The sequence below is a fragment of the Tetrao urogallus genome, assembly GCF_951394365.1.
Source record: "Tetrao urogallus genome assembly, chromosome: 1".
Lineage (NCBI taxonomy): Eukaryota > Metazoa > Chordata > Aves > Galliformes > Phasianidae > Tetrao > Tetrao urogallus.
This window is the reverse complement of record NC_136813.1, coordinates 142,448,009-142,472,801: the sequence shown is the minus strand read 5'-3', so window position 1 is coordinate 142,472,801 and position 24,793 is coordinate 142,448,009. Positions and strand designations below refer to the sequence as shown.

Sequence of the window (24,793 nt, the reverse complement as noted above, 5' to 3'; positions counted from 1 at the left end):
TCTAACTTAAGCCTCTGACCTGCAACTTGTCAGTCTGTTGCTCTGAAAATGACCCAGCCCTGCTAAATTTGGAGGTGCTTCACAGCAAAACAGAGAAGCAAAGTTGAGGTACCATGTAGGAGAATGCAAAGTACCTGCACTGGGGAGGCTGTATGCTTCATCCCTGGGAGTAACGGCTGGAGCATTCCTGGCAAGAGGCTGTCACCAGGAGAGACTCAAGCTCTGTCTTCCATATAAATCCAGCTTGAGTCCCCTGTAAAGCATGTATTTAATTTGGAATATGGGCCAGGCTCCAGTGCTTATTCTTTCCAAATACTGTCTTGTGACTGCATTTATTTACATTACGTTGGGTTTGTTTGACCCTGCTGGCCAATTTCGTGTCTTCATGGGCAGCGTTCTATCCAGTAAACATTTGCAGGATAGCAATACATGAGTTGCCTTCAGAAGTGGCCCAGAACTTCCCCTCCTCCCAAGCACTGGGATGTAATTAACTGATTCTGGTGTTTATTGTTGTTATAGGCTGAACCTCTACATAATATTTTGTAGAGGGAAGTTGATTCCTTATGGAATAATGTATATTGTGCTGTTCAGATCCATGTTGCATTAACCTATAGGACAGCCACAGGTGTGGGCACTGCTAACCCCCACAGAGTCAGGGCAGGTGCCAGAAGGTCGATCAGCAGCGCAAGAATGATGGAAACATAGTGAGTCTTGTGGAAGAAGGCAGTAAAGTGAGCTGTGGGTTTATTCAAATATGGTAGAGGGAACTGACTTTTCACAAAACCTAGTGGTGTTTAAGTTGCTGTAAAACCTAATGGTATCACTGAATGTGTGAGCTCAGCAGCATTATAAAAATAAATAAATAAATTGTAGAATAATACAAGCTTGTTGGAATTGCTGTACTGGATCAGACCTGAGCACTGTTCTGACTGTTGTAATTTTTGTAATTGTAATTTTTGACTGTGTCTGTAGTGCTAGATTCTCCAGAGGAAGGTGCAAGAAATCAGATAGTTCTTAAATGAATAAATTTCAAGATCTCAAGCTAGATCCGAAGCTCAGATCTACTAATGCATATGTAAAAGGCACTTAAACATACGTGCAGCCCTGAACGTTTATTTAGGAAGGGTTATTCGTATGATAGAAAGCAGTGGCTCAGAGCAGTGAAGAAGCTGGTGGATAGTCACCTGAGCCTGACCTCAGAGCACCAGTGCACCCCTCAAGGTATAACTGAGGCATTCACTACAAGTGTGGAGGCACAGTAACCTCTGGTCTGTAGCGTGACTTGAGCCAGTGCTGGAGTATTGCCTCCACTTGTAGTGGCCATGCTTTCTAAATGAAAGCTGACAAATGGCACTTCAGACCAAGAACTGCAAGAATTAAATCAAAGCCTGAAGAAACCCCCTTGGCTACTCTAAAATTCTCAAAATGGAACAAGTGTGATCAATTTTATTTCAAAAAATGCAGGGTTAGGCATTGGCTTGTTCATGGTCGTTGAGTACAGATACGAGGAGCGGGCTTGTCATGGTGAAGTATAATTTAGTTTAGAAGCATAAATGTATAGAAGATTCTCCCACTCAGAACCGAAAGTAGATAAAAGTCAGACTAGACATAAGGCAGCGGGGATCTTCGTGGGATTTCTTTGCTTTGTTTTGGTTGGTTTGGGTTCTTTTTACAACATAGTCAACTGTTGGTACAACTCAGTTTGCGTATGTCTTGCTCTTGTGGATGTGTTTTAGCTCAGCTAGCGGGCTTTTCACGGATGCCACTGAGATACGATGGGGCTGTTTTATGCTCCTGGTCAGTCTGCATAACCAGAGTGGCCTCTGTGGTTCTCAAGTGGAGTTTTCGCTAGCATTGAGAATCACAAATATGGCTATTTTAGTATGTATATAAACCCAGCTAAATTTCAGCCCTATCAGTTGGTGTCAGGTCCTCACTTAAGACAGGATGCACGCGTGCTCTGTTGCTTGGGCTTGGGAAGCCTTGCTCTTACTTGTTATAGCGTTTTTTGCAGTTTTCTCTGGAGAGCTGGTGCTAGCATCTCTTGCTGACAGGATACTAAGTTACATGAACAGTGCCCTGATCCAATGTGGTAATGCTCTTAATTAATCCAACTGATTGTGTTTGGAATAACTGTTGAAACTGCTAATGTGTTCATAAACCAACAGTCACTTCCTCTGTCATGCGTTTGCCTTTCCTGCAGGAGCAGGTGGAGTATCACTGCTAAAACACTCCTGATCCTAGATAGAGAACCCAGCAATGTAAGTCGCTGCCCCAGGAGCCCAATTCTTTGTTATGTGATTGCAAAGAAAAAAAAAATTGGCTTCAACAAACGTGATCTTATGGCCTGCTTCTCTCTGCTGAAGTGGCTCCCCTCTTCCTCTAACAAGGGTCTCTATCTTTGTATCTGCTCCCAGCCCTCTTGGAGACTGTAGTAATTCTGTCCGCTGGGAATGCAGTGTACTTTTCCTGGGGAAGACAGCAAGACTAAATTATTCAAGCAGTAGCTAACACTGCGACAGATTCTTTATTTATTTATTTTTATTTTTAGTAATAGCATGCAGAATTTTGGCAAGATGTGCTGGGCTTTTCTGTGTGTGCGTGCCTTACAGTAGGTGGGTGTCTGAGGGTGGCAGGCTCTTGGCAGAATTTCACAGTAAAAAAAAAAAAAAAAAAAGTAATAATAGAAAAGCTGGCGTTCCATGCCTGGTTCTTCCTTAATGCTGTGGGTAAGTCATGCGCATTAGGTCCGTGAATATCACATGCTGGGGCTCTAATGCTTTTTAAAGCTTTGAGAGAGGTGGTGCAGAGCTATTCGGAGGCCAAAGCAAGAGGAGATTCCACGAAGGACAGGCTGAACGCACACGGGTGGGGGGCATACCCTCTCTTCCTTCCTTATCCTTCCCCAACCCCTGTCCCCGAAGCAAGCTGCGTAGTCCTACGCTAGCGAATGCTCTGGCAAGAGTGGTTCTTTGGGAACCCCAGGCTCCAGTTTAACGATTTTACCTGCTTGAAGTTCTGAGAGAAAGAAATCGATGGCTTAAAACAGAAAAAGTATCATCCCATGGAAACCCTTCCAGATGCTCCTCTCTGCTATGGGACATGTCATTACTACCAGGGACTCCCACTGCACCTTTCAATTCTCGGACCTTGGACCAGTCACCTAACCTTTTTAGCTCATTGTCTCTGCTTGTGAAAGCAATGCATTGTGGGTATTTTTGGTTTTTTCTTTTTTAATTACATTTCTCTGTGTTTACTTTGATCAGAATTGATTGACTTGTTTTCCTGAGGTGTTGCATTGGTTCTTTAAGATGCTGAATAATAATACTTTGCATGCTTGTGTGATCAGCCAAATCTTATCGCATGTCTAATGTGCAGGGTAAAAGCAGGTGATGTATGGATGTCAGAAACAAAGCCAAGCAGCCCTGTGAAGCTCGAAATACATAATTGTACACAGCTCTCTGAAACATGCTTTTGACATAGGTGATTTCAGCCCCCGTGGGATACCTTCTGAGGGGCCTCTCGATTTCCAAGCCCACTTCATGAAGCCAATGTTTCCATGTGTGTAGGGGGGTAACTTAAACAATTCCAGGAGAATAACCAGAGCGGAGGTTTCTAAACCCTTGTTTCTCTTCTTCAGGACATCAGATCTTTTGGGGTCTATTTTTATTGTACAAGATGGTTGTTCCCCTCCCTCTCTCCTTTGCATACTGTCTCCCCCTCTGCCCGCCCCTTTCCCCTTTGCATGCCATGGAAGATGACTTGGAGCCGTCTAGCGTGCGTGTGCACACATTCTCTCGCTGATTCGCTCCTGCCAAAAGCCCAGGTTATGGATTCATACATCACCTGCCTGTGTAAAACGCATGTGCATGCTGCCGTCCTCAATAACCGGAATGTGTTTTCTGTTCTTTTGTTTTTTGTTTTTTGTTTTTTTGTTTTTGTGTGGATTTTCTGCAGTGTGGTTTACCAGGACGGATTTTACGGTGCTGACCTCTATGTAAGTACACACACCGGAGCCTTCTCATCCCCAACCCCTGACAAGCCAGCCTTTTTTTTTTTTTCTTTTTTTTTTCTTTTTTTTGGTTTGTTTGTTTGATTTGGTTTGTTTGTTTGATTTTTTTTAAATATCATTTACTTTAATTTTCTTCTTCCTTGTGGATATATATTTATATATTTAGGAATGCAAGCATGCTTCTCTGTCACTGCGCTTGCCCCTGGGTGCAAGACCTAAGCCTTTGGGTTTCCTGATCATTGCCAGGGTCAGTTTACTGGGTGTCCTCTCCCTCACATGCACACTGCTACTAATCAACCTGAGAGATGATTAGCGAATTAAAATTTCTCTCAACACTTCTCTCATTTACATAATTTGGATATAAAAATAACAGGACTGGTTTAGCCTCAGACCTTCCCTTTCCTTCTCCCCCTCCACCCTCCCCTTTCTCTCCACTCTTGGGACCCTTTCAGGCTTGATTTGTGCAGCCCACACTAAATGGAGCTGACTGGATGTTTAAAAATGTTTGTGTGCCACTGGGATGTGGAACTTATCCCTTTGGGGAAGACACTGGGGCTGATTAAAAATGGAGGCTGAGATGCTAGAGTGAAAACTGACACCTCAGTTTGCTAGTCAAAGTGGTTCCTAAATAGGCTAGATTCTCTTACCTCTTTGGGGAGTTGTAAAGTACAAATATGTGGAGATGTTCGGTTAGAAAAGCCAGCAGCCTACTCCTGTTCGGCTGTTAGCTCTGGTACCACAGGAGACACTGCCCTGTAGTTGTCTTTATCCTACCCAGCCAGCTGGTATAACACATCTCTGAAGTATCTCTACAAGCAGCTGGGTTGTGGCCATTGTGGGTCTGAGGACTCTGGCCAGCAAGAAAAGCCATTTCCTCTCGAGTGGAGAGCTGTTGTAGAACAGTTCTGATAGGAGTATGCCTTTCAAAGCCAAAATGTTTAGGCCTACTGCTGCCATCACTACTTGTGGCCTTGTCTAGCTCTGGCAAAGTTCTCTTGTGCAGCATTTATAGGTAATAGTTCTTCAGAGCTGGGGAAACTTAGTATTGGTAGTGGCATGACTGTCAGCATGGATTTCATGTCCCTGCTCCTTTGAAGATGCTACTCCTGACATTTATGAAGAGGACCCCGGGGGCTAGACTGAAGATAATGGATGGAATTAGCTTTTGGATTTTGTTGGCTTATACTGAGGGTCAGGTCCTATAGGGGCACTTTTCCCAACACAGTTACAGCAGTCAGAAGACATGCTCTCTAAGCACGGAGATTTTGGGTGTGCTTCTTCATGCTTACGTATAGCAGTATGTGCACATCCCTCTAAAAATTGATCTGCCTAGTCAGGCATTACTTTATAAGATGGTAGTCACTGACACAAGAGTTCTGGGTTTTCTCACCTCAGTCTTAAAATGTCAACTTTACAGACCACTGGCTTTGCTACAGCAGGCAAACATAAGAGCAATACCTTCTGCTTAGTGCCTCTTCCCTCAAAGTATGTGTAAGAGGTTGTCATGTTGAAAGGGAAGACTGGTCAAGGTTACTCCCCATTTATTTTCCAGAAGCCTCCTTTAGAGCTTCCATTACTGGTGGGGGAGAGATTCTTATCGAGCACATGTTAGGGATGGTGACTTCAGCAGTGAAGAATACCCATCATCGCTTGGTGCTGCAGTGCAGTAGCATCATGTAGTATGTGACAGCCTCCAGATCAGGATAAAAGTGGGAGGTGAACTTCTGATGATTTTGCTTTCAGTTGCTCAGGCCTCACTGTGAGAAAGCAGGACAGCAGAATGGGACACTCATCAAGGGAGATGATGGTCTGTTATCCTGTATTACTGCTGCCCAGCACCCTATAACAGAGCTCAGGAGAAAAAGCTGTCCTAACACAAAGTTGCTGTTCCAGGCAGTTTGCTAATTGGCACATGCAGAAGGGATGCAGCATACCTGTGCCTCGTTGCTGTACAGTGCTATTCCCTGCAGTGCTTACGTCTTTCTGGTTGCCATGAAAAGATTGTGCAGATCACAGAAGGGAAAGCAGAGGGTCCTCTGATGAGGCTTAGTCCTTTCTGGTCGGATTAGAGGGAAAACTGAACTGAGGCTCCCTTCTGAGTCAAGGCAAGGTGGCAGAGACCCTGAGCTAGGTAGGAAGGAGGGGTTAGCAGTAGGTGAGACAAAGGGGAAGTGTCCCAAACTTGGGCTGTTCTTTCCACATAAGTGCTGTATACCAACTTCTCATTTTCCTCCTCCTCCTCTTCCTCACTCCTTCTTTCTCTCCTGGGGCAACCAGCCTGCTAGCCATGTCTTCTCTGATGAGGGCACTCCATCTCTTGTTGGATGCGTCCCACTCTGGCAAGACACCTGAATTCATAAACCAACCAGCCCCAGGATGCAGAGGGCTTCATTTCAGATCCTAAGGAAGGTTATTTTTCGATGGGGTTAATCTGGGGTGGAGGGGAAGAGGAAAACAAAACAAACACAAACCACCCCACGTTGCAAAGACCACTCCTGCCTGTGAAAAGCGTGCTTGCATCCACTGGAAAGAAAAGGCTGGTGAGCCCCACTGCGGGCTGTTTGTATGATTGTTTCTTTCCACAGCTGTGTTTTTTTGAACTGCTCTTCCTGTGTTCTGTTATAGAATAGTCTTACAGGAACCAATCATTAGCGCTAAAATACCTCAGGTAGGAGTGCCAGTGTGACCTGCCAACCAATCAGATTGTGGATTGCAGTGGAAAAAACTGAATTATACTAACCATTCCAGCACCACATTAGAGATGGGAACAGAGGCTTTTTTAGGGCAGCGCAGACTCCCGTGTGAGCCAAGCCCCCGCTGTAGCAGGGTGGCATGTGTCCAGATTTCACACCGAGTGGCATTTCATTCAAAAAATGTATTTATGTAAATTCAGTGGAAGAGTTAACAAGGTCATGCTTGTCCCATTACCATGTAGAAGCACCTGCTGGCTGCAATGGACACTGTTGTCCTGTCACCTCTTTTAATTCATTCATGCTCATTCCTGGTGCATGTATGCCACCCTTCTAATACAGAAACGCTGGAAACAGTTCTAGCCCATTCTGCTTCTGACTTCTGCTCTAGGGCAGTTTTGGGGTGGAAGACACGATCGTGCTTCAGCAAATTAAAGATCCCTAAACAGGGCTTTCAGTCTAAACCTGGCAGGTGGTCAAATGTGTCTAACAGGTACATGAGTTAAATGTTTCTTAGTGGCATAAAGAGTGCCCAGCCACACTCTGTGTGCCTAAGGCAGCAAGGGACGAAGAAAAGGGAAGCTTATAACCATAGAATATGCTGGCATAGTAAGCCGTAGGTTTGGATTTCCTCATATTCACATTGCAATGATGTTCCCATTGCATTGAACACCTAATGTGTGCCCGAAGAGCAGAGGAGAAGATGGGACTTCTTTTGAGCTGAAATATATAGTTTTAACATGCTCATTTATCTATGTTAATATGTTCTGTAATTGGAACGCTGCTCTAGCTGGGATTGCAGTTTCCTATCTATGTTGTTTTGCCAAGTTTGTCTCATTCCCTGAAATAATACAATATTGAAAAAGCTGTCATCTAATGCTAAGAAGGGATAAAAAAAAGTGTGGTTTTTTTTTTGGCTTAAATAAAAGCATGACATAAGAGTCATTTGAAATATGGGCTTTTGTGAACACCTGGACAAATCCAGTTGTTTGCCAATTGAGATCTATAGACTCGGGCTCTCTACACATTCTTATGAGAAAGGGGGTCCAGCATAGCCCCCAGCAACGCTGGCAGTATAACAAGAGAAAGAGAACTTGAGATAAAATAAGCGGCATTAAAAATTGTGTTAATTTATCTCACATGCTCTCCAGGCAATCCGAAAGATTATACCAGAAAGAACCAGTCTTGGTTTAGACAGTCTTTTTGATTGTTAATCATTGCCCAGTAAAGATGCATAAGCTGAGGCTGCCCTTGGACTGTCCCATAGATACATCCCGGACCTAGCATCTTTCACAAGAAGCTCAGGCACGCTCATTTCCTTTGAGACAAGGCTAATGATTTTAAACACTGCACCTACATGGGTAAACCACTTCACATAAATCGATGGAGTGGAAATTTGCATGGCTGTCCTGGGTTTCAGGGATCATGGCACTGAACGGTGTCTTCTGTTGCAGTCTGGAGGAGTGTGGTGCAACTAGCAAGGGCCTTTTTGAAGTTACTATTTATGTCCTTGGTAAACATGATCGCTCACGTTTGTTGAGGATGCTCTACATAGGTACAGTTTTTACTTACTATGCTACCTGAAGCGAGTGGCATCAGGAATCACTAGGAGTGGTAGGACCTTGTAGCTGAGGTTACGGGCTAGCTTTGCACACTAGTTAAAGTTGTCTGTGAACAGAAATGGCAGGAGGAAAACTGGTGCATTGGACAAGCTGAGTAGGGCTTCAGATGCATTGAGGGAATTACAGGTGGGTCCTGGGTTACAGAGAACGGGAGCCTCAGCTGGGTCAGGCAACCCGCACAGCGTCTCCTTCGCTCTGTACCGCTCCCGGAGCTTGACAAAAGTGTTGATGAAACCAAAAGGAGTAATAGCTGCGACTTTCTCCTCTTTCCTTCAGCCTGTTTTGGTGTATTTGGACCTGCTGGTCATGCTAAATACATCCCCTTGTCAGAAATCCTTCAGCTGTCCGCACTCATTGCTCCTACGACAGGACCGTACCATGGCCATTATAATCCCCATTTTTGGTTTTATTTGGAGTACACACAAGTAGAATTTGCAGACTGCTTTGAGCCAGGCAGGTCTGCCTGTGTGTGTATACCTGTATCCTGTGACTTTATTTATTTTTTTGAAATTAACAGTAGCTTCAGTTTTGCATCAGTGCATGGTTAAAAAGCAATACACGTCAGCTATTCCTTAACTTCATTTCTCCAATGAATTATTTCTCCTGTGTTTTTTTTGTTTTTTGTTTTTTTTGTTTGTTTGTTGTGCAGTTGACTGAAGAAATGTTAACATCCCGCTCTAAATCTCTCAGTGGAGTCTCTGTTCCCTTCTCTGATATAACAGATGGGTTATTGCTTGTTATAATTATTAACATTGTGGTGTGGGACAGGGCATGGGTGGGAGCCATTTCGGGGGGGAGGGCGGGAGGCTGCGGGAGTTGTTGAGGTTGGAATGTTAACTCCAGTGGTGACTGACTGTTTCCGTAATAGCAGGTTGTTGTGGCTGCACGCTCTAGTACTTGAGGCTGTGTACTTCACTGAGCTTGTGGTAGAGCCTAGGGCGAACTGCTGTCCCAAGAGAATGCTGGGATGGATAGAACTAGCCAATATGAGTCTGAACGTGGTGACTTTGCTGGTTGTTCTAGCTCCAGATGTCAGCATGCTTAGTTTTTAATTTTGATTAATAAATGTTACGCCATCCCTCCACCCCTTCCCACACCTGATTCCAACCCTTCTTTTCTTCTTTCTTGTTTTGGTTTGGTTTGGTTTCATTTCCCTTTACGAGAGATATGAGTTATAAGAGAATTACTTGATAACCCTTGCTAGGTTTCAAACTGCATCTTGCTCTCATGTGTGGGGCGTGTGCCGGTCACATTCGAAATGGCTTCCGATGTGACACGTGGCTGATGGGTGAGAGGGAGAAGGGGACAGTGCTAGGAAAATTCTGCTTCTGTGCCATGCCCAAGTGGTAGACTGCACCAAGAGTTCACTGAGGTTGGAAGCTTAGGGAAACACCAGGAGGTCCTAATTTGGTGAGGTCAGTCAAGGTTTCATTCGGATTGCCCTTTGTTTGTCTCGTCTCCCTCACTTTTTAGAGCTGAGGGCAATAGTGGTGTGATGCCAGCACGCCAGAAATAAGCCAGATCTCCCCAGACCATCAATCTGAAATGCACAGATTGAAACGACTTGTTAAGAGCAACCTGGTGATTGAATTCACTCTGAAAGATTCATGTTACTCTCTTCTGTTAACTAGAAGACTGAAGGTCTAGCAAGTCCCTCTCCTCCAGAGTAGGAAACCACCCCTAGGCATGTTTTGGATAGCCCTTCCGCAGGGGCAACCAAAATGAAGTTAAAGTCATGGCCTCTATTTTAAAAGCTATCTGGTCCAAAACTGAGAGCTGCTGAGCAAAGACAAATCATAAAATCATAGAAATCATAGAATGACATAGGATGGAAGGGACGTTAAGTTCCAACCCCCCTGCCGCAGACAGGGTTGTCAACTGCTAGATCAAGTATTAGACCAGGGTGCCCAGGGCCCCATTTAACCTGGCCTTGAGTGCCTCTGGGGATGATGCATCCACAGCCTCTCTGGGCAGTCTGTTCCAGCACCTTACCACTGTTAATAAAACAAATAAACAAAACCTTCTCCCTGACATCTAGTTTAAATGTCCCCTCTTTTAGTTTAAAACCATTCCTTCTCGTCCTTTCACTATCTACCCCTGTATATGATGTAAAATCATTACAGGTGGAGAAGACCTCTAAGATCAAGTCGAACCATCAACCTATCACCAGCACTCCACTAAACCAACTCCTATACTAGAGCATGTCTTGTGCTCCTAGTTGCATGCAACCCTAAGATTTATAGGGAAAAAGTGGTAGTGATATTTTGAGCCAGTGCTGGAGGTGAAGAGCATAAGTCTGCCTTCTGGTCCTTCAAACTCTGAAATGTCAGTTAGAAAGAAAAAGGAAAAAGCCCGAAGCAATCTGGAGTTTTCCGGTGTTATTTACGGCTCGTTGTGTTTCTGGCAAATCAAACCCATGGTTCATTTACCATTGCACCTCCCCCCTCTCCCCAAAGTTAACAAAAACATGTAGAATCAAGAAAGATCTGACCTTGGCTTCAGAGCTTCGTCCTGACTGCCACATGCAGCCCTTGTCCCCTGGTCTAAAAGGTGGCTGGGGTCCATCCCTCATTGTTGCAAGATGAGTAGAGCCATGGGTCTGGGCCTGGGCTTCCTCTGCCCCGAGAACTTTTGGTGTGAATTCCAGCAGGACACTCCCAAGTCTCCCTCTGGGTCAGGATTCGTGTTTTACCTACTCAGCTGGAGCTATATTTTCAGGAACTGCCCCTTCTGAGTGTAACCATTTTAAAGATCTTTAATACAGATGTGTAGCATAGATAGAAGTGCAGCAGCAGTACAGACTGTTCAGACATAATTTCTGCCAACCTGTTTCCTTCTTACTTTAAGGGAGGGGTATCTGTGCTGGTTTGCTTGTTGGTACCCCTGAGGCCACCAGAAATTTATCTCCCTGACCATCATTTCCTGCTTTTTGGCTTTCCTGGCTATTGATGCTTTTATGCATCTGAACCAAAAGAAAATCTATCCTTTGGGTCTCCCAGGCTTTTTTTTAAAAAAAAAAAACAAAAAAAGAAGACAAAACAAGGGGGGAAAAAGCAGGAGTTTGTCTGAATTACGTCCTTTCTAAAATACATGCTTCACGGAAGGTGCCCACCTCTGATTTCCCCAGTGTAGGAGGAAGGGGACATAGAAATTATGTTGCATGCAGTATTTCAGCTCTCTTCTGGATTTCTGTTTCCACATGCCAAATTTAGTTTCCTACTGGGATATCACCATGCTCAAGCTTGCTTTAATTTATTACTTCTGCTAAACGGGGCAATGGAAGAGTGTTCATAGTCCTTCTGAGCAAAGGAAGACGCACGTGCCAATGTGCAATGCTCGTAATGTACGTGACATGGGAGCTGATGCAGTTTGAAACACTTCCTCTCCTTGTGATGTGTGATTCCTTTTTCATTTTTTTTTTTTTTTCTCTACGTGGGTGGACAGGTATCTGTAAAGTCAGTTCTCTTCTCTCCTGCAGGGTGGATACGCAGCCTACAGATATGCACAGCCTGCTACTGCAACAGCAGCCACGGCCGCTGCAGCCGCTGCAGCAGCTTACAGCGATGGGTATGTAAGGGGCAGGCAACCACGGGGCTGGCTTGCTGTGCTCAGAGATCTGAGGAGCTGTGATCCATTACAGTTCTTCTCTACTTCTTTCCCCATTTCTTTGTCTTACTTGCACTCGCACACATGCATGCACTGCCCAACGTGAAGGATGAGTGCACGACTTGTCTCTGCTCCCAGGCAGCGTTGCCCTCTGGCGTGTGCGAGCCGGCACAAATCCTGGCCCCTTCCTTAGCCTGGGGACTCCTTGTGCAAAGGAGGAGGTGTGGTCGTGGCTCAAGGTTGAAAGCCCTGGTTGGCGTTGCAGGCTCCTTGCTCTCTGACTCTGAGCAGGTTGCTCCATCACTGCGTGCATTTCTCTCCCCATCCAGAACTTAAGAATTTCTCAGCTCATATGGCATAGGGTGCTTTAACATGCAGCTCCGTGTAAATGGAAAGGATGATCATCATCAGAGTGCTCACCATAAGATTTTTCATCTCCTGTGCAGTGAGGCTGTGTTTTAATCTTCGCACGCGTGAGAGCATTGAAGTTCGTGCTCCCTTCTGTTTCTGGAGAACCCGCAGTACTTTCCATGTAGCAGCTGGTACTGTGCCAGTAGCACCGGCACTGGGGGCTCACCCTCCTCCCCCACCACATCGCTCGAGGCGAGGGCTGCAGTAGTTGCCACGTGCGAGGTGCTGACCTCTTTCCTGCAGGTTGAGCTCCTGGTGCTGCCACGTCCCTCCTCGCAGGCCCGTCTCTCGCCCATCTCATACCGTGCATGGCGGCATGCCCGTAGGCTCTCTTCCAAGAGGGGCAGCCCATGTGCATGTGTGTGCATGTATGCATACATGTGTGTAGAAGGGCATGCTGCTTCTTCCATTGCCTGTGGTCAGACAGCTGTTTCTCTGCCCCCCAAAGTGACTCTCTTTCTCTTTTTTTGTATGTTTTCTCCCTCTCTTCAGTTATGGCAGGGTGTACACAGCAGATCCTTACCATGCCCTTGCCCCTGCCGCTAGCTACGGAGTTGGCGCTGTGGTAAGTGCAATTTTCTTTCTTGTGCTGTTTCTCAACCCCGGCACGGGGAACAGCTGCTCACTGTGTGTCGGGTACTGGAACTTCATCCAGAAAGATTTCTTCATTGAGGGAGGAGGTCCCTAGCTGCAGTGCCAGCTCCTTCCTAGTCGTGCATTCGTATATCTGCATGTGTGCGCTAGGAAAGGAGCCAGGTTTAGGAGAGCAATTATCACTCAGTGTTATACATCTTGTACGAAGGAGGTGGTGGGAGGATCACCAGAAACATCGGGAACCAGAGTGTTGTAGGTGCATTGGTACATCTGTATCAAGGAGGTAGACAGAGCAAGAATCGGCAGTGGCTGAAGATGCAGGACGTTCTTCCTTACCTTTTTCATTACCTTTAAGGGCTCTATTGCATATTGAGAGATCAGTGCGAGGTAGAGTAAGGGAATAAGTTTTTCTTGTGACATCTTGCAGCAGAGCTGCACTCGGTTCCCTCTTCTGCTAGCAGAAGCATGCGGTGTCCTGCCTGCCAGCAGCGGTTATGCAAGGGCGGGAATGAGGTATGCTGGCATCGCATGGGAGTGGCACAGCTTGCTGAGAACACATGCCTGCCCATCTGCTTCTAGCCAGTGCAGTATCTGTGTTGCTGCAAAGGCTGGAATGCAAATGTGTGCGGAGAAAAAGTGCACCTAAATATAGATGTCTGCAGTGTAGCTCCTCTGTTTGAGCCGCAGCTCATCATGTGGATTCCTTTTAGAGTCAATGGAGGAAACAGAGGTTCTTCTAGGATAGCAGGTCATCGTGCCTCTGTCAGACCTGTACATTAAGCTGAGATGAAGAGGATCCTAGAAGTGCACTTCTGCTATCTGAAACATCAGCCTAGACAACTGGCTTAGAAAGTAGGACTCATGAGTCCCTCTCGTACTGAGGTCTCTGTGCGTGGGACTTGCCAGACTTCCCCTCCAGCTGGCTGCCTGTGAGCCTGGCCCCTGAGCTACTGCTTGCTTTAGCAGGCAAGGTGATCTTTTGTCTCTTAGATGGTGGCAGGTCAGTGCCAGGACACGTCCGCTAGCCCTGAGCGCCTCCAGGCATGGTTTGCCCTCCTAACAACCTCTTCTTTTCTCATTTGATTTCTACAGGCGAGTTTATACCGAGGTGGCTACAGCCGATTTGCCCCCTACTGAAGTGACGTGAGCCCCCTGCAAGTGGGACAGCCCCCCCAGTTCATGAGGCCTGGCTATTGCAATATTTACTAGTAGAGGAACTCTATAGCAAGACGAGGAGGAAAAACAAAAAGAAAAGAGAATACTTTTTTATACCTCACTATGTTCTTTGAATATGTATTTTTTTTTTTTTCCTTTAAATTTCTGCCTTTAATTCTTTTGTTCCAAAGATTGTGCTTTTTTTTTTTTTTTTTTTTTTTTCCGGATTTTTTTGTTTGGTTGGTTGTTTTTTTTTGTTTTGTTTTGTTTTTGTTTTTGTTTTTTTTTTTTAATTTTAACTGTGGTAAAAAAAAAAAAAAAAAAAAAGAAAAAAAAGAAAAAAAAAAAGATAATGCATTTCCGTGTGTGTATGTTGGTGCATAGCTTATCCTACCAATCACGGAAAAGGCGATTAGCGATAAGGAAAGCTGTTAGAAACTGCTATTAATCAGGAACACGCAGACAGAGTTACTGCTCTGGGACTGGTGCTCAGTGCCCAGGAGGCGGGAGGACGTGAGGGAGAAGTCTCCACCTGCCGTGTTTCTGCTCTGCAGAAGGAAGCGCTCTTTGGCTGTGGCTGGGACCTAAATGCTGGTGGGAGATTTTGCATCTGGAGAAGGGGGAAATGCGGAGACTTCCCTCCTTTTTTTTTTTTTATCAGCACCCGACGACGCGCACGGGTTTGGGACAGTTGCAGCAGTGTCAGGATTTTAGACTCGGCGAGAGAAGATGTCCTCAACCTGCCCAAAGACTTTGGCTGTTACCGCTGCACAGGGGACAAGACTTTGAAAGGAGTTTTTGAGGAGGAGGATCCTTCCCTCCCGCACACACAACTTACTCTAGCTGATCGTTGTCCATTGCTGGTGGCTGTAACTCTCTTAGTTTTCCATCCTCCTTTTCGAGACACCCTTCTCCCTTGCTGTCCCTTTGCTCCCTCTCTTCCTCGAGGAGCGGCTGATGCAGTGCAGCATCACACAGTACCTCTGCTGCGGACAGCAAGCGGTTCCAGCTGAGTGCAGCCGTGACGATGAAGAAAGCTGTGGCTGAAGAAGCGTGCATCAGTGCTGACATCCAGCCAGCGAGGTCTCTCCTTCTGCTCATCCTGAGCTGCTTAGACACTGCAGCGAGCAATCTGTTTCAAGTAACGTGAATGAGGAAAAGCAAGTCAGTGTATAAGCTGCTGAGGTGAGGGGCGTATGCACGTGGGTTTGTCTGGGGGAAGAGCGTCCTTTATGTTCAAACGTGATCCTGGTTTTGTTTCGGTCAGGAGTTTGGGAGGAGGCAGAAGCAGTTTGTACAAGCTCTGAATTCATAGGAACTTCCCACCACAAGCTATGTATCCAAGGCCCTTTCAGTCACATTGGAGCCCTGGGTCCGTTCTGCCCAGCCTCCCATAGCAAGTTGCACACCTGGGCTGCTGGGTCCATAATGACACTACATAAGACAAGATTTGGAAGCGGAGAGCCTGCTCGGGGTACAGCTGTGTGACTCCCCCAGCACTGTCTCCCTTCTCTCCCCAGCAGCGATTTGGCTGGGCCACAAGGTTGGCGTTCTTGGCTGACCTCCATCCTAGGTTCCCAGCAGCCCCGGTGCTCAGAGGGAAGTGCTTTTACACCATCCCTAAGCTGGGTTAGAGAAGCGTGGTTTCACTGGGCTGCCTCAACTCTTGCTTCTTGGAAGGAAGGACTTCTTGGAGCATGGGTTTGTTGGTGGACCCTCTCCTAGTCCTGCCATAGCCTTGCTTCTCCATCCACTGCTGATAGCAGAATAGGAAACCTCCTGCATTTAACACTAAGCAATGTCTACAAGCTGGGCTCCTGGAAAGGTGTCCTGGCCCAGCCATGCACAGCCATGCATTCTTTGCTCTCCCCCAGTGAAACGCAGCCTCTCTGGGTGCAGCAGAGGGGAAGAATGGGGAGGCCGTTAGTTAAGCTAGAGACCCTGAAGCTATTGATTCTCTGGAGGAATAGCTAGAAAAAGGGGACACCAAACTGCCAGCCTGTTGGCCACCTTTTGCTGTTATTTTTTTGTTTTGTTTTGTTTTTTTCCTGGTTTTATTGTTGGTTTTTAATTTTTTTTTTTCCAAGCCAAAGTTTGGTTTGTTGCTGTTGTGACTATTTTTTTTTTGTTTGTTTGTATATAAATATTTTAGTTAGATTGAAAAAACGGGGAGGGGGGCACAGGGTGTTGGGGCTTTCACAAAAACTAGGAAATGAGAGGGAATCGGGGCTCCTGGGGGCTCTTGTTGGAGCTGCAGGGGGCTCTGTGGTAGGAGCAGTGTGAGGGGAACCGTGCCCACTGGGGGGCTCACACCCCTCTGCCCCTTCCCTGCAGTTCAGCTCAGTTGGTTCTCACCCACTGCCAACTCTTCCTCTCGGGCACAGGAGGCCGGCCCCATTTCTGCCTCCCAGCAGAGTCTATGCACGGCAGCTTCAGCCTACCCGCATCTGTTGAGAGGCCAAGGGGCTTCGTTGTGGTGCCCTGCTGTATGATCTCCAAGTAAAACCTGCTCCAGAGCATCCTGGTTCTCCTGCTTCCATCGCTCCCCACCAGGCTCCCGAAGTCTGAAACGTTGCAGTGAGCAGCGGGAGTGCTGAGCTCCCCTTTGGCAAACAGCAGGTGTGGTTTTGCTTGGATCCTAATGAGGTGCGTTCAGAGCAGCCAAGCCTTGGCTATACTGTCTTCTGGAGGAGTGAGGACAGAGCCTATATCTCCCTATGCAAAACGAGTTGCTCTTAATGAGTTTAACTGGGTCCTGGCTTGTCTGGCAGACAGCAGCTAACATTGTCCCTGAGGCGGCTCTGCAGGCGAGTCCCCAGGGCTTGGCTTTCACAGGGGCAGCACGGGCTGGCACAGAGCTTGCTGCTGTCACCTCTTGTCCGGTGGCACCCAAGGGTTCTTCTTGGTGCAGAGGAAGGGAAGTTCCTCTGAGTGTTGCTGTCTTTTTTGTCTTATAGCAGATCTGGCCAGTGCACCATGTTATACCGATACAATTTTGAGTTGATGAGCTCCTTTTTTTTTTCTATAGTATGCCGGTCTGTCTTTCCTTGAGGGTGTAGTTGTGCTGGTATACAGCTGAATTCTACTGGCATAGCACACTCTCTACTGGGAATAGGTCTCATCGGTGCCTGGTGTGCAGCATAAACCTCCCCCTACTACCAGCTGCTAGGAAAAGCTTTAGGAAAAGCTGTGCTGGGAGCTGAGCCAGCGGGGAGCTCACCCAGCTCTGGGTGGATCCAGTGAGGGGTTCAGAGAGACAAAGCCATGTTTTGAAGTAGCCTGAGGGAGAGCAGGCTGGCCCAGCAAGGGCTTGTTCAGGAGACCTGTGGTTCAGTCAGCGCTCTGTCAGTGACCTTCACATCACTGCCCTAGGCTTGCTTTCCCATCCCTAATGCACAGGTAATAGTTTATCCCCCGTTCTCACCCATTTTATCTGTGGAAGCGTGCAACACGAGGGCTGTCAGAGTACCAGGCTCAGGTGTTAGCTGCGGTACCGTTGGTGCCACCATCTCATCGCCCGCCCTTCTCATCCTGGAAAGAGATGTGGGCTGCTGGCTGGTGTAGAGAGCTCCTGAAACAGGGAGTGCAGAGCCCCCCCCCGTTGGTTCCTACCCTCATACGTCCCCAGCCCTTCCCTGTCTGCATCCCAGCTCAGCCCCAAAGCAGGAGATGGGCGGAGTGTTGGGGAGCACTTGGAAACTTATCAAAGGGAAACCACCGCAGGCTCTGGGTCCGGCTCCGCAGGGGAAGCGTGCGGGAGCTGCAGCCCTTGGTGCAGAGGGTGATGGTTGAAGCGTGTTACCTGTTTGCACTGTTTTAATATAGGAGTGGGGGGGAAATGAAACCAACCCAACCTAGTGAATGCGATGAGCATCCGATGTAAACTTCTTTGTGTTTTTCTTTTGTCATGCTCTTGGAAAATGTCAAACATTTTGTAGTATGCACCAGTGAGACTTGATTCTTTGTTGCATAAAACACTATTTTCGGTGATGTTAATGTCTGACGAGCCCCTTCCCTCCACCCCACTTTACTGGTTGCCCTCTCTAGCCTCAAACTTTGGTCAGACCTTTCTTCTGCAACAACTCCAGTCCCCAAGGCGAGCAGGAGGCCAACGGCCAGCGTGTGAAATGGGGCCCTACTCAAGCAGGCTCAGGGCTTTTCCCCAGTACGTGTTCCTCTAGCAGAACTCAGCAGGACGGCCCCTCCCTCCCCACCGTGCATTGAGGGATGTCTGGGTCCTGTCCCCGCTGCCGACTCAACGTTGGGAAGCACTACCAGTCATCATCCCCTGGGTACTGGGCTGTGCCTCTTGGCAAGCCAGAATCCTTACCTGATTCACCAGGAGCCTGCTGGTGTTTGAAGCCGTCCATCCCAACGTTCATTTGGCTGGCAGTTGGTAAAATGCCACTTCATATCCCACCCCTACCCCGGCCCCCGCTTTTTTTTTTTTCCTGGGCTGGGTCAATGAGAAATCTTTTACCAGGCTCCCAGTTCTGTGCTGCTGGAGGGGCTCGTTGCTTCCCCAAGGAATGGGTTCGTTGCAGCATTCAGGCCTCCTGCAGGAGCAGCCTCAGTTTTGGTCATGTTTTCCTATGATTTTTTTCGTTTGTTTGTTTGTTTGATCACAGTATTTTGTGTGCGTGTTGTAGTTTTGGCAGCTTGGATTTGGCTGCGTTACCATGTGACGAAATAATCCTCTTTTACCCCAGGGGATGTGATTTGGTTTGGGGCTTTTTTTTTTTTTTTTTTCTTTTTTTCTTTTTCTGTTTTGTTTGGGATTTTTTCTTTTCCTACGATAGAATCCTGCTTGTAAATAAGCTGGAGCTCAAACTTGGGGCCCGCAGCCTCAAAGCGGGGCCGCAGAGCGATGCCGGCTGGCGGAGCGTGGCTCTGACCTCCCAGGCCGACCTGCTGAAGAGCCGGAGGGTTCCCGTGCGAGGCCAAGATGCCGCAGCACCTCCCGAGGCAGCGACGGAGTCGCCCCTCCCCACGGCCCCCCCAGCACCTCCCATTGCCAGGTACCACTGGGGAGCGGGACGTGCCCCCCACGGACGCGGCCCTTTCCCCTGGCTCATTTCCTAGGACGCCCGAGCCGCTTGCCCAGGGTCCCATTTCCCCGCTGACTCTGGAGAAGCAGCAGCTGCATCCCAGGGCTTTGTGACAGCCTCTTGACTTCCCACCCTCCCTCGTTAAGTATCATATTGTATAGTAGCTTTCAGACCATACAGTATTCATTGGGTTATTCCTATAATTATCAAGTAGCTGGAATTGTGAAGGTCGGAGTAGTTAGATCTTTAGCTTTTATTCCTTTTTTTTGTATTACTATCCATGTGTATAAATTATTGATCATGTTGCTGGCTTTTATAAACTCTAAGCAAGGGGGGAAACCCTTCCTAACCCTTTGCAAATGGTAATGAAGCACTGTTTTTAAATAAAAGAGAGAAACACCAGTCGGATGGCTCCTCGGTGTGTTTGTGGGTGCCTGGGTGGGTTCCAGCAGCGCATCTCCTGCAGGGCGCCGCCAGAAGGGGGGGGAGATGGAGATGGATCCACGGTGGGTAATATGGGTGGCGGGAGGATGGCTGAACTAGATGAGAGTACAGTCCTTTTCCAACCTTAATGACTACGTGATTGTCTTGTAATGGGTGAAGCCTGGTGTGATCTCAGCCTGCCTGCCCGTAACCCCACGCTCTTCCAGGAGCTCAGATGTGACTTTAGCCACTGCTTCGCTCCTCCTACCTGTACCAGCAGCAGCCAAGCAGGAGTTCATTCGTATTCTGTGAAATGCTCAGAGTGAAAGATGTCATGCAAATATATATATACACACACACAAATAATCAGATGCCTTTTCCGCTGAAATGAGCCTAAAAATAACAAATAATAAATCCCTGTGGGCAATTTGCAAGTAATTACGGAAGCATCAGCTGAGTGAGATGGTGGTGCAGAATGGGCCGAGTACAGCTGAAGCCAGTGCTGGATTTGTTTGGTTGGTTTTGGAGATGCGAGACACCGGGCACAAGAGGAAGGGGCTGTGGGCAAGCGCTGCGGGGCTGCGTGTGCTCCTCCAGCATTCCTCTGCGGTGTTTACTGAGGAGCTGCAGTGTGTTCCCGTCAGATGATGCTCGCTGCATTCTAACAATAACTCGAGAGGATGTTCAGCAGCAGCTGCTAAAATTAGATGCCTGGGAGTCAGGGTGATGGTGGCAGAGCTGGAGCAGGGGCTCTGCATCAGGAGACGTCTGGAGATAAAGCCTTGCAGCGCTGGGACCGAAGCACGAGGCAGTGGGGCGCTCAGAGAGTGAAGAGAAGGCAGCACAGGGCTCAGCCTTCAGTTCAAGGCGTGTGGGTAAAATGGTGGCTCTTGGGGCTGACTACTAAGCCCCTCAAGGAGTCATAGAATCACAGAGCAGCTCAGTTTTGGAAGGAAGCTCAAAGCCCACCCAGCCCCATCCTGATCCATGGGCAGGGTTGTCACCCACCAGCTCAGGCTGCCCAGAGCCCCATCCAACCTGGCCTTGAGCCTCCAGGGATGGGGCACCGCAGTGTCTCTGGGCAGCTGTGCCAGCACCTCACCACCCTCTGAGTATTTCTCCCCAGCATCTGACCTAAATCTCCCTTCTTTTAGTTAAAGCCATTTCCCCTTGTCCGCTCACTATCTGCCCACGTAAAAAAGTGGCTTTCTCAATGCAGTAACCTTTCTGCTTTGCTCAAAGTAGACTTGCTAGAAATAAAGCTTGTCCAAGGAGGATGATGGTGATTCTTTAGCAAGCTGACCAAGGGAAAGAATGGTCTGTTGGGAGCAGGGACAATTAGGATGGAAGCGTCTCAGTGCTGATCCAGTGGCTGCAGAGAAGGAGGCCCTGCACCTTGCAACCGTCCCTGGCCTGGTGATCTGGTGGGCAGGTACTGATGCCCAGGGAGAAGTCCCGGTTCCCAGGGCAGCAGCGGGGTGACTTTTGCTTGGAGTTCACTGTTGGCCTCTTATTGACTATCCTGGCTTCAGGATGATGGCCTGGGCATTCTTCTGATAGCCTTTCACTTTGGTTCAGGCAAGATGTGTTTGTCGTTCTCAATTTTAACGTCCATATGAGCATGGCTGTGTTGCATGGTTCCTGCAACTGGGGCTGAGCTGGAGCAGCTGGGGCTGGAGGTGGCAGGAGTGAGGGAGATGAGACTGCCAGAGCTCGTCTGCTTATTCGCCCCAAAGAAGGGCAATTAGTTGCTTTCTAGAAGTACCTTACAAGGAGCAAAGATCTGGCTTTCCTAGGGCTGTAACACACCCTGGCGTTTGGGTCTTGAGACTGGAAAACTCCAGCCCTCTGTGTTGGCTGTGGGACTCACTGCAGTGAGTTATGGCTGAAGCACTTCTAAATGTCACATCCCAAGCCTGGAGCTTCCAGTGACTCATGCTGGCTGGCACTACTGCTGACTTTCTTTGTGGTGACTTGCCCGCTGGCCTGGCTGCTCTGCCTTTGCCCTATGGCCAAAGCCCCTACAACTGAGTGCTGCTGCTCCTCCAGCTTTTGCGTGCTCCCGTTTCTCTCCCTGCAGCAGCAGCAGAGCAGGAGCTTCACAGCCTTTGGCCAATTTGCTGCAGCAACGCATCCATGCTGGGAGCCATGCAGAGCCAGCACCCCCAGCAGCTGTCCCAGTTTGCAGAAACTTTCTTGCCTTTTTAAGGACATGCCGAGTGCTGCACTCTAACTTTAGCACAAAGGTATGGTTGACTTGGCTTCTTTTATTAATGGGTGGGTATAAATAAATCTGCTCTCAGTGCCTGTCTTCCATGTGTAAACACCGAGCTCCGTCCCAGCTCTTTTTGATGATAAATTCCTCTTCTTTTGAATCACAAATCACTTCTGTGTGTCTCGGGAGGAAGCGTCAAAACGCAAAGTCACTTTGCTTTTTATAGCCCCAGCGCTCTCCGGCTGAACTCCGCTCGGAAATCACTGATTTCATGGAGCCCTTCGACAACAGCAGCCCCCACGTGTTTACATCACTGCCAACACAGCCTCCTGCTGCTGTCCTCTGCTCTTTGCCAGAGGCTGGGAAACCTCACCATGCAGAAAACCTCTGGGTCTTTGCTGTTCCCCATCAGCGCACACCCTCTGTGCTGCTGCTCTCCAGATAAAGCTCGCGCCTTTGGCCAGATTCATGCAGGTGAGAGGCTCAGAGCTGCCTGAGGGGAGAAGAACCACTTGGTGCTCCATGGGGACATCCCACAGCAGGGCTGTCGCTGCAGGGCCATGGACCTGGGCAGGTGCATGGTGGGTCTGTGCTTGGATCTCCTTGGGCAGACGTGAGATGTTGAAAGTCCCAAAGGCAGGGAGGGGGCAGAGCAGCAGCATCCTTATGGGCAGCCAACAGGCTGGAAAACAAGGTCTGGAGGACAGCCAGACTCTTGTGTGCACCTCTCTAGCGAACTGTAGGGATTTTGTTTCTCTCTTAATGATGCCCACATGCATCCCTTCCCTCTCCACCAGTGTGTAGTTCTCCTGAAGCTGCATTGTTCTCTATTAGTTATCCCAGTCTGAGCATCCCTGCTGAAAATCCAAGGAAATTTGCCTTGGGAACAGCAGAGGTGATGGATGAGCCTCCTTTCTTCTGCACAGCCTGCGGCCTTTTCACAGAATCATAGAATCAGAAATGTTGGAAAATGCCTCTACGATCACATAGTCCAGCCACCAGCCCATCCCCACCATGCCCACTGACCATGTCCTCAGTGCCACATCCACACGGCTCTGGAACACCTCCAGGGATGGTGACTGCACCACCTCCCTGGGCAGCCTGTGCCACTGCAGCACCGCTCTTTCTGAGAGCTATTTTTCCTAAATCACACCAGGCTGTACCTATAACTGTGATCCCCATATGGGGAGAACCCCTGTCTGTTTGCATCCCTTCACTCCTGTGAGTTCTGATGTGAATTCCTCAGGGTTTAAAGCTTGTTCTTCCCACGCTACCTGGCTCACGTCCCATAACTTAGCCATGGTAAAGGCAGCAAGGGACATTTTGGGGCTTGTCCAGAACGCCAAGAGCTTGCCAAGGTCCAGCCATGTGAGTAAGGGGACAGGAGCATCCCTTCAGTCTTCAGCAAGGCCTGGCGTCCATGTCAAGGCCCACAAGCCAGCACGAGTTGATGGCGGCAGAGCTCATGGAGGTGGGTGACGCTGTCCCCAGGTCTGGCTGCCATCCAAATAATTGACGGCATTTTACAGGAGATGTTTGTCTGAGCAGTGATGTTTGTGCTCAGGGTCACGTCTATTTTTGCTACCACGCCATGTATTTTTAAATTGCGTTTGAACAGCATACAGCGCCGTGGGCGAAGCTCCTTTCAGATCATTTGTCATGTCACAGAATGGTTTTGAATATCTGTCTGCTCATTTCAAGCTAAATATTTATCCTGTAATTAGATTGTTTTCTTTGATTTTTTTTTTTTTAAATGGACAAAAAGTCACTGTTTGGCTGTGTAAAATGTTGGGAATACGCAGCTAGCGGGCAACACGCTTCTGCAGTTTGCGTTCTGCAGGTGTGGGTGGTAGGCATTCATGAGACACCCCTCCTAATGGGTTCCTACTGGGCCCATCACTGTGAAACCTCTCCCTGCCAGTGTCTAAGCCAGAATGCAGTGGGATATTGCAGCCATGTGATGGGGGTGAGCGCATGGCCAGATTGCTTAGTGCTGTCTCCCCAGCTGGACCTTGGGCAGTGCGCAGCCGTGCAGAGCCACCAACCCCCAGCCCCAAAACCATCTGCGTCGCCCCCGATGTGGGTGCAATTGGGCAGCTCCACGCATGGCAGGCTGCACAGCTATAGGGAACGGCGAAGGTCTGGGCCAAATGTGGGTTAATGCTCTTCTGCTGCTTCACTGCCTGAGGTCATGCACTGGCGGAGACGGAGGGAGGCCGATGCATGCATGTGTGGGCAAAGACAGAAAGGAAGGAGCACGCTTCATACTTCATTGAGGCACTTGAAAAGCATTCGCCGCTGTTGTAATTTCACTCCTGAGCAGAGATGTCCAAAATCTCGGCTTCTGGTTCACTTGTGAGTTCAGGCTGGGGGGAAAAAAAAAATAGAAAGAAAGAAAGCAATGGTATCAACCTCCCTCAGGCTGAAGATACTTCTCTCTGGCTCCTGGCAGCCCCAAAGCCCCCTGCCCTGACATAGGGGTGCCACTGCCAGCAAGCTACTGGAGGTCCCTCATCCCTGCCCAGGTGGGACAGGGGCACAGAGACAGCGCCCAGTGATGCTCCTGCAGAGACAATAGGGGAAGATGGAGTGCGAACTCGTGAAATTCGCAGTGTGGGTTAGAGAGAAACTAAAGGTAAGAAAGGGGGAGAAAGACTTAAATTAAACTCTGAGATATGACTTCAAAGGGCACAGCAGGTGGCTGAGCTGCTGGGGAGCACGGGCTGAAGTTTGGGGATTTGGTTCTGGGAGCGTCTAAGAGCATGAGCTTCCACATAGACCTGAATCTGGTGCCAGGGGAGCTCTGCCTCAGAGCACAACCTTCTGTTTAATTATTTCTACCCTAATCTGTAGTAATTGTGTAGCATGAAATTATCCCGCTCGGCATACAATAACTTTGTACTCGCAGCAGGCACCTTTATTTTTTCTTACCCTGTGCAAATTAGGCACACATCCACCAGCTGTTTGGTAAATAAGCTCCTGCCAAGGAGTGCATTGGCCTTTCTTTTTTCTTTTTC

General features: G+C 48.2%; 1 protein-coding gene across 1 annotated transcript in view; it reads left to right on the top strand.

Annotated features, from left to right (window-relative positions):
• Positions 1–14,072, top strand: part of RBFOX2 (RNA binding fox-1 homolog 2) — a gene marked incomplete at both ends in the record, with an annotated part of 157,413 nt that extends 143,341 nt beyond the window's left edge. Inside the window, 4 exons of the mRNA XM_079546770.1 lie at positions 3,958–3,997; positions 11,803–11,891; positions 12,834–12,906; positions 14,028–14,072. Coding sequence (XP_079402896.1) covers positions 3,958–3,997; positions 11,803–11,891; positions 12,834–12,906; positions 14,028–14,072 — 247 coding nt within the window. The remainder of the gene's footprint in view (positions 1–3,957; positions 3,998–11,802; positions 11,892–12,833; positions 12,907–14,027) is intronic.
• Between the last annotated feature and the right edge of the window lie 10,721 nt (positions 14,073–24,793).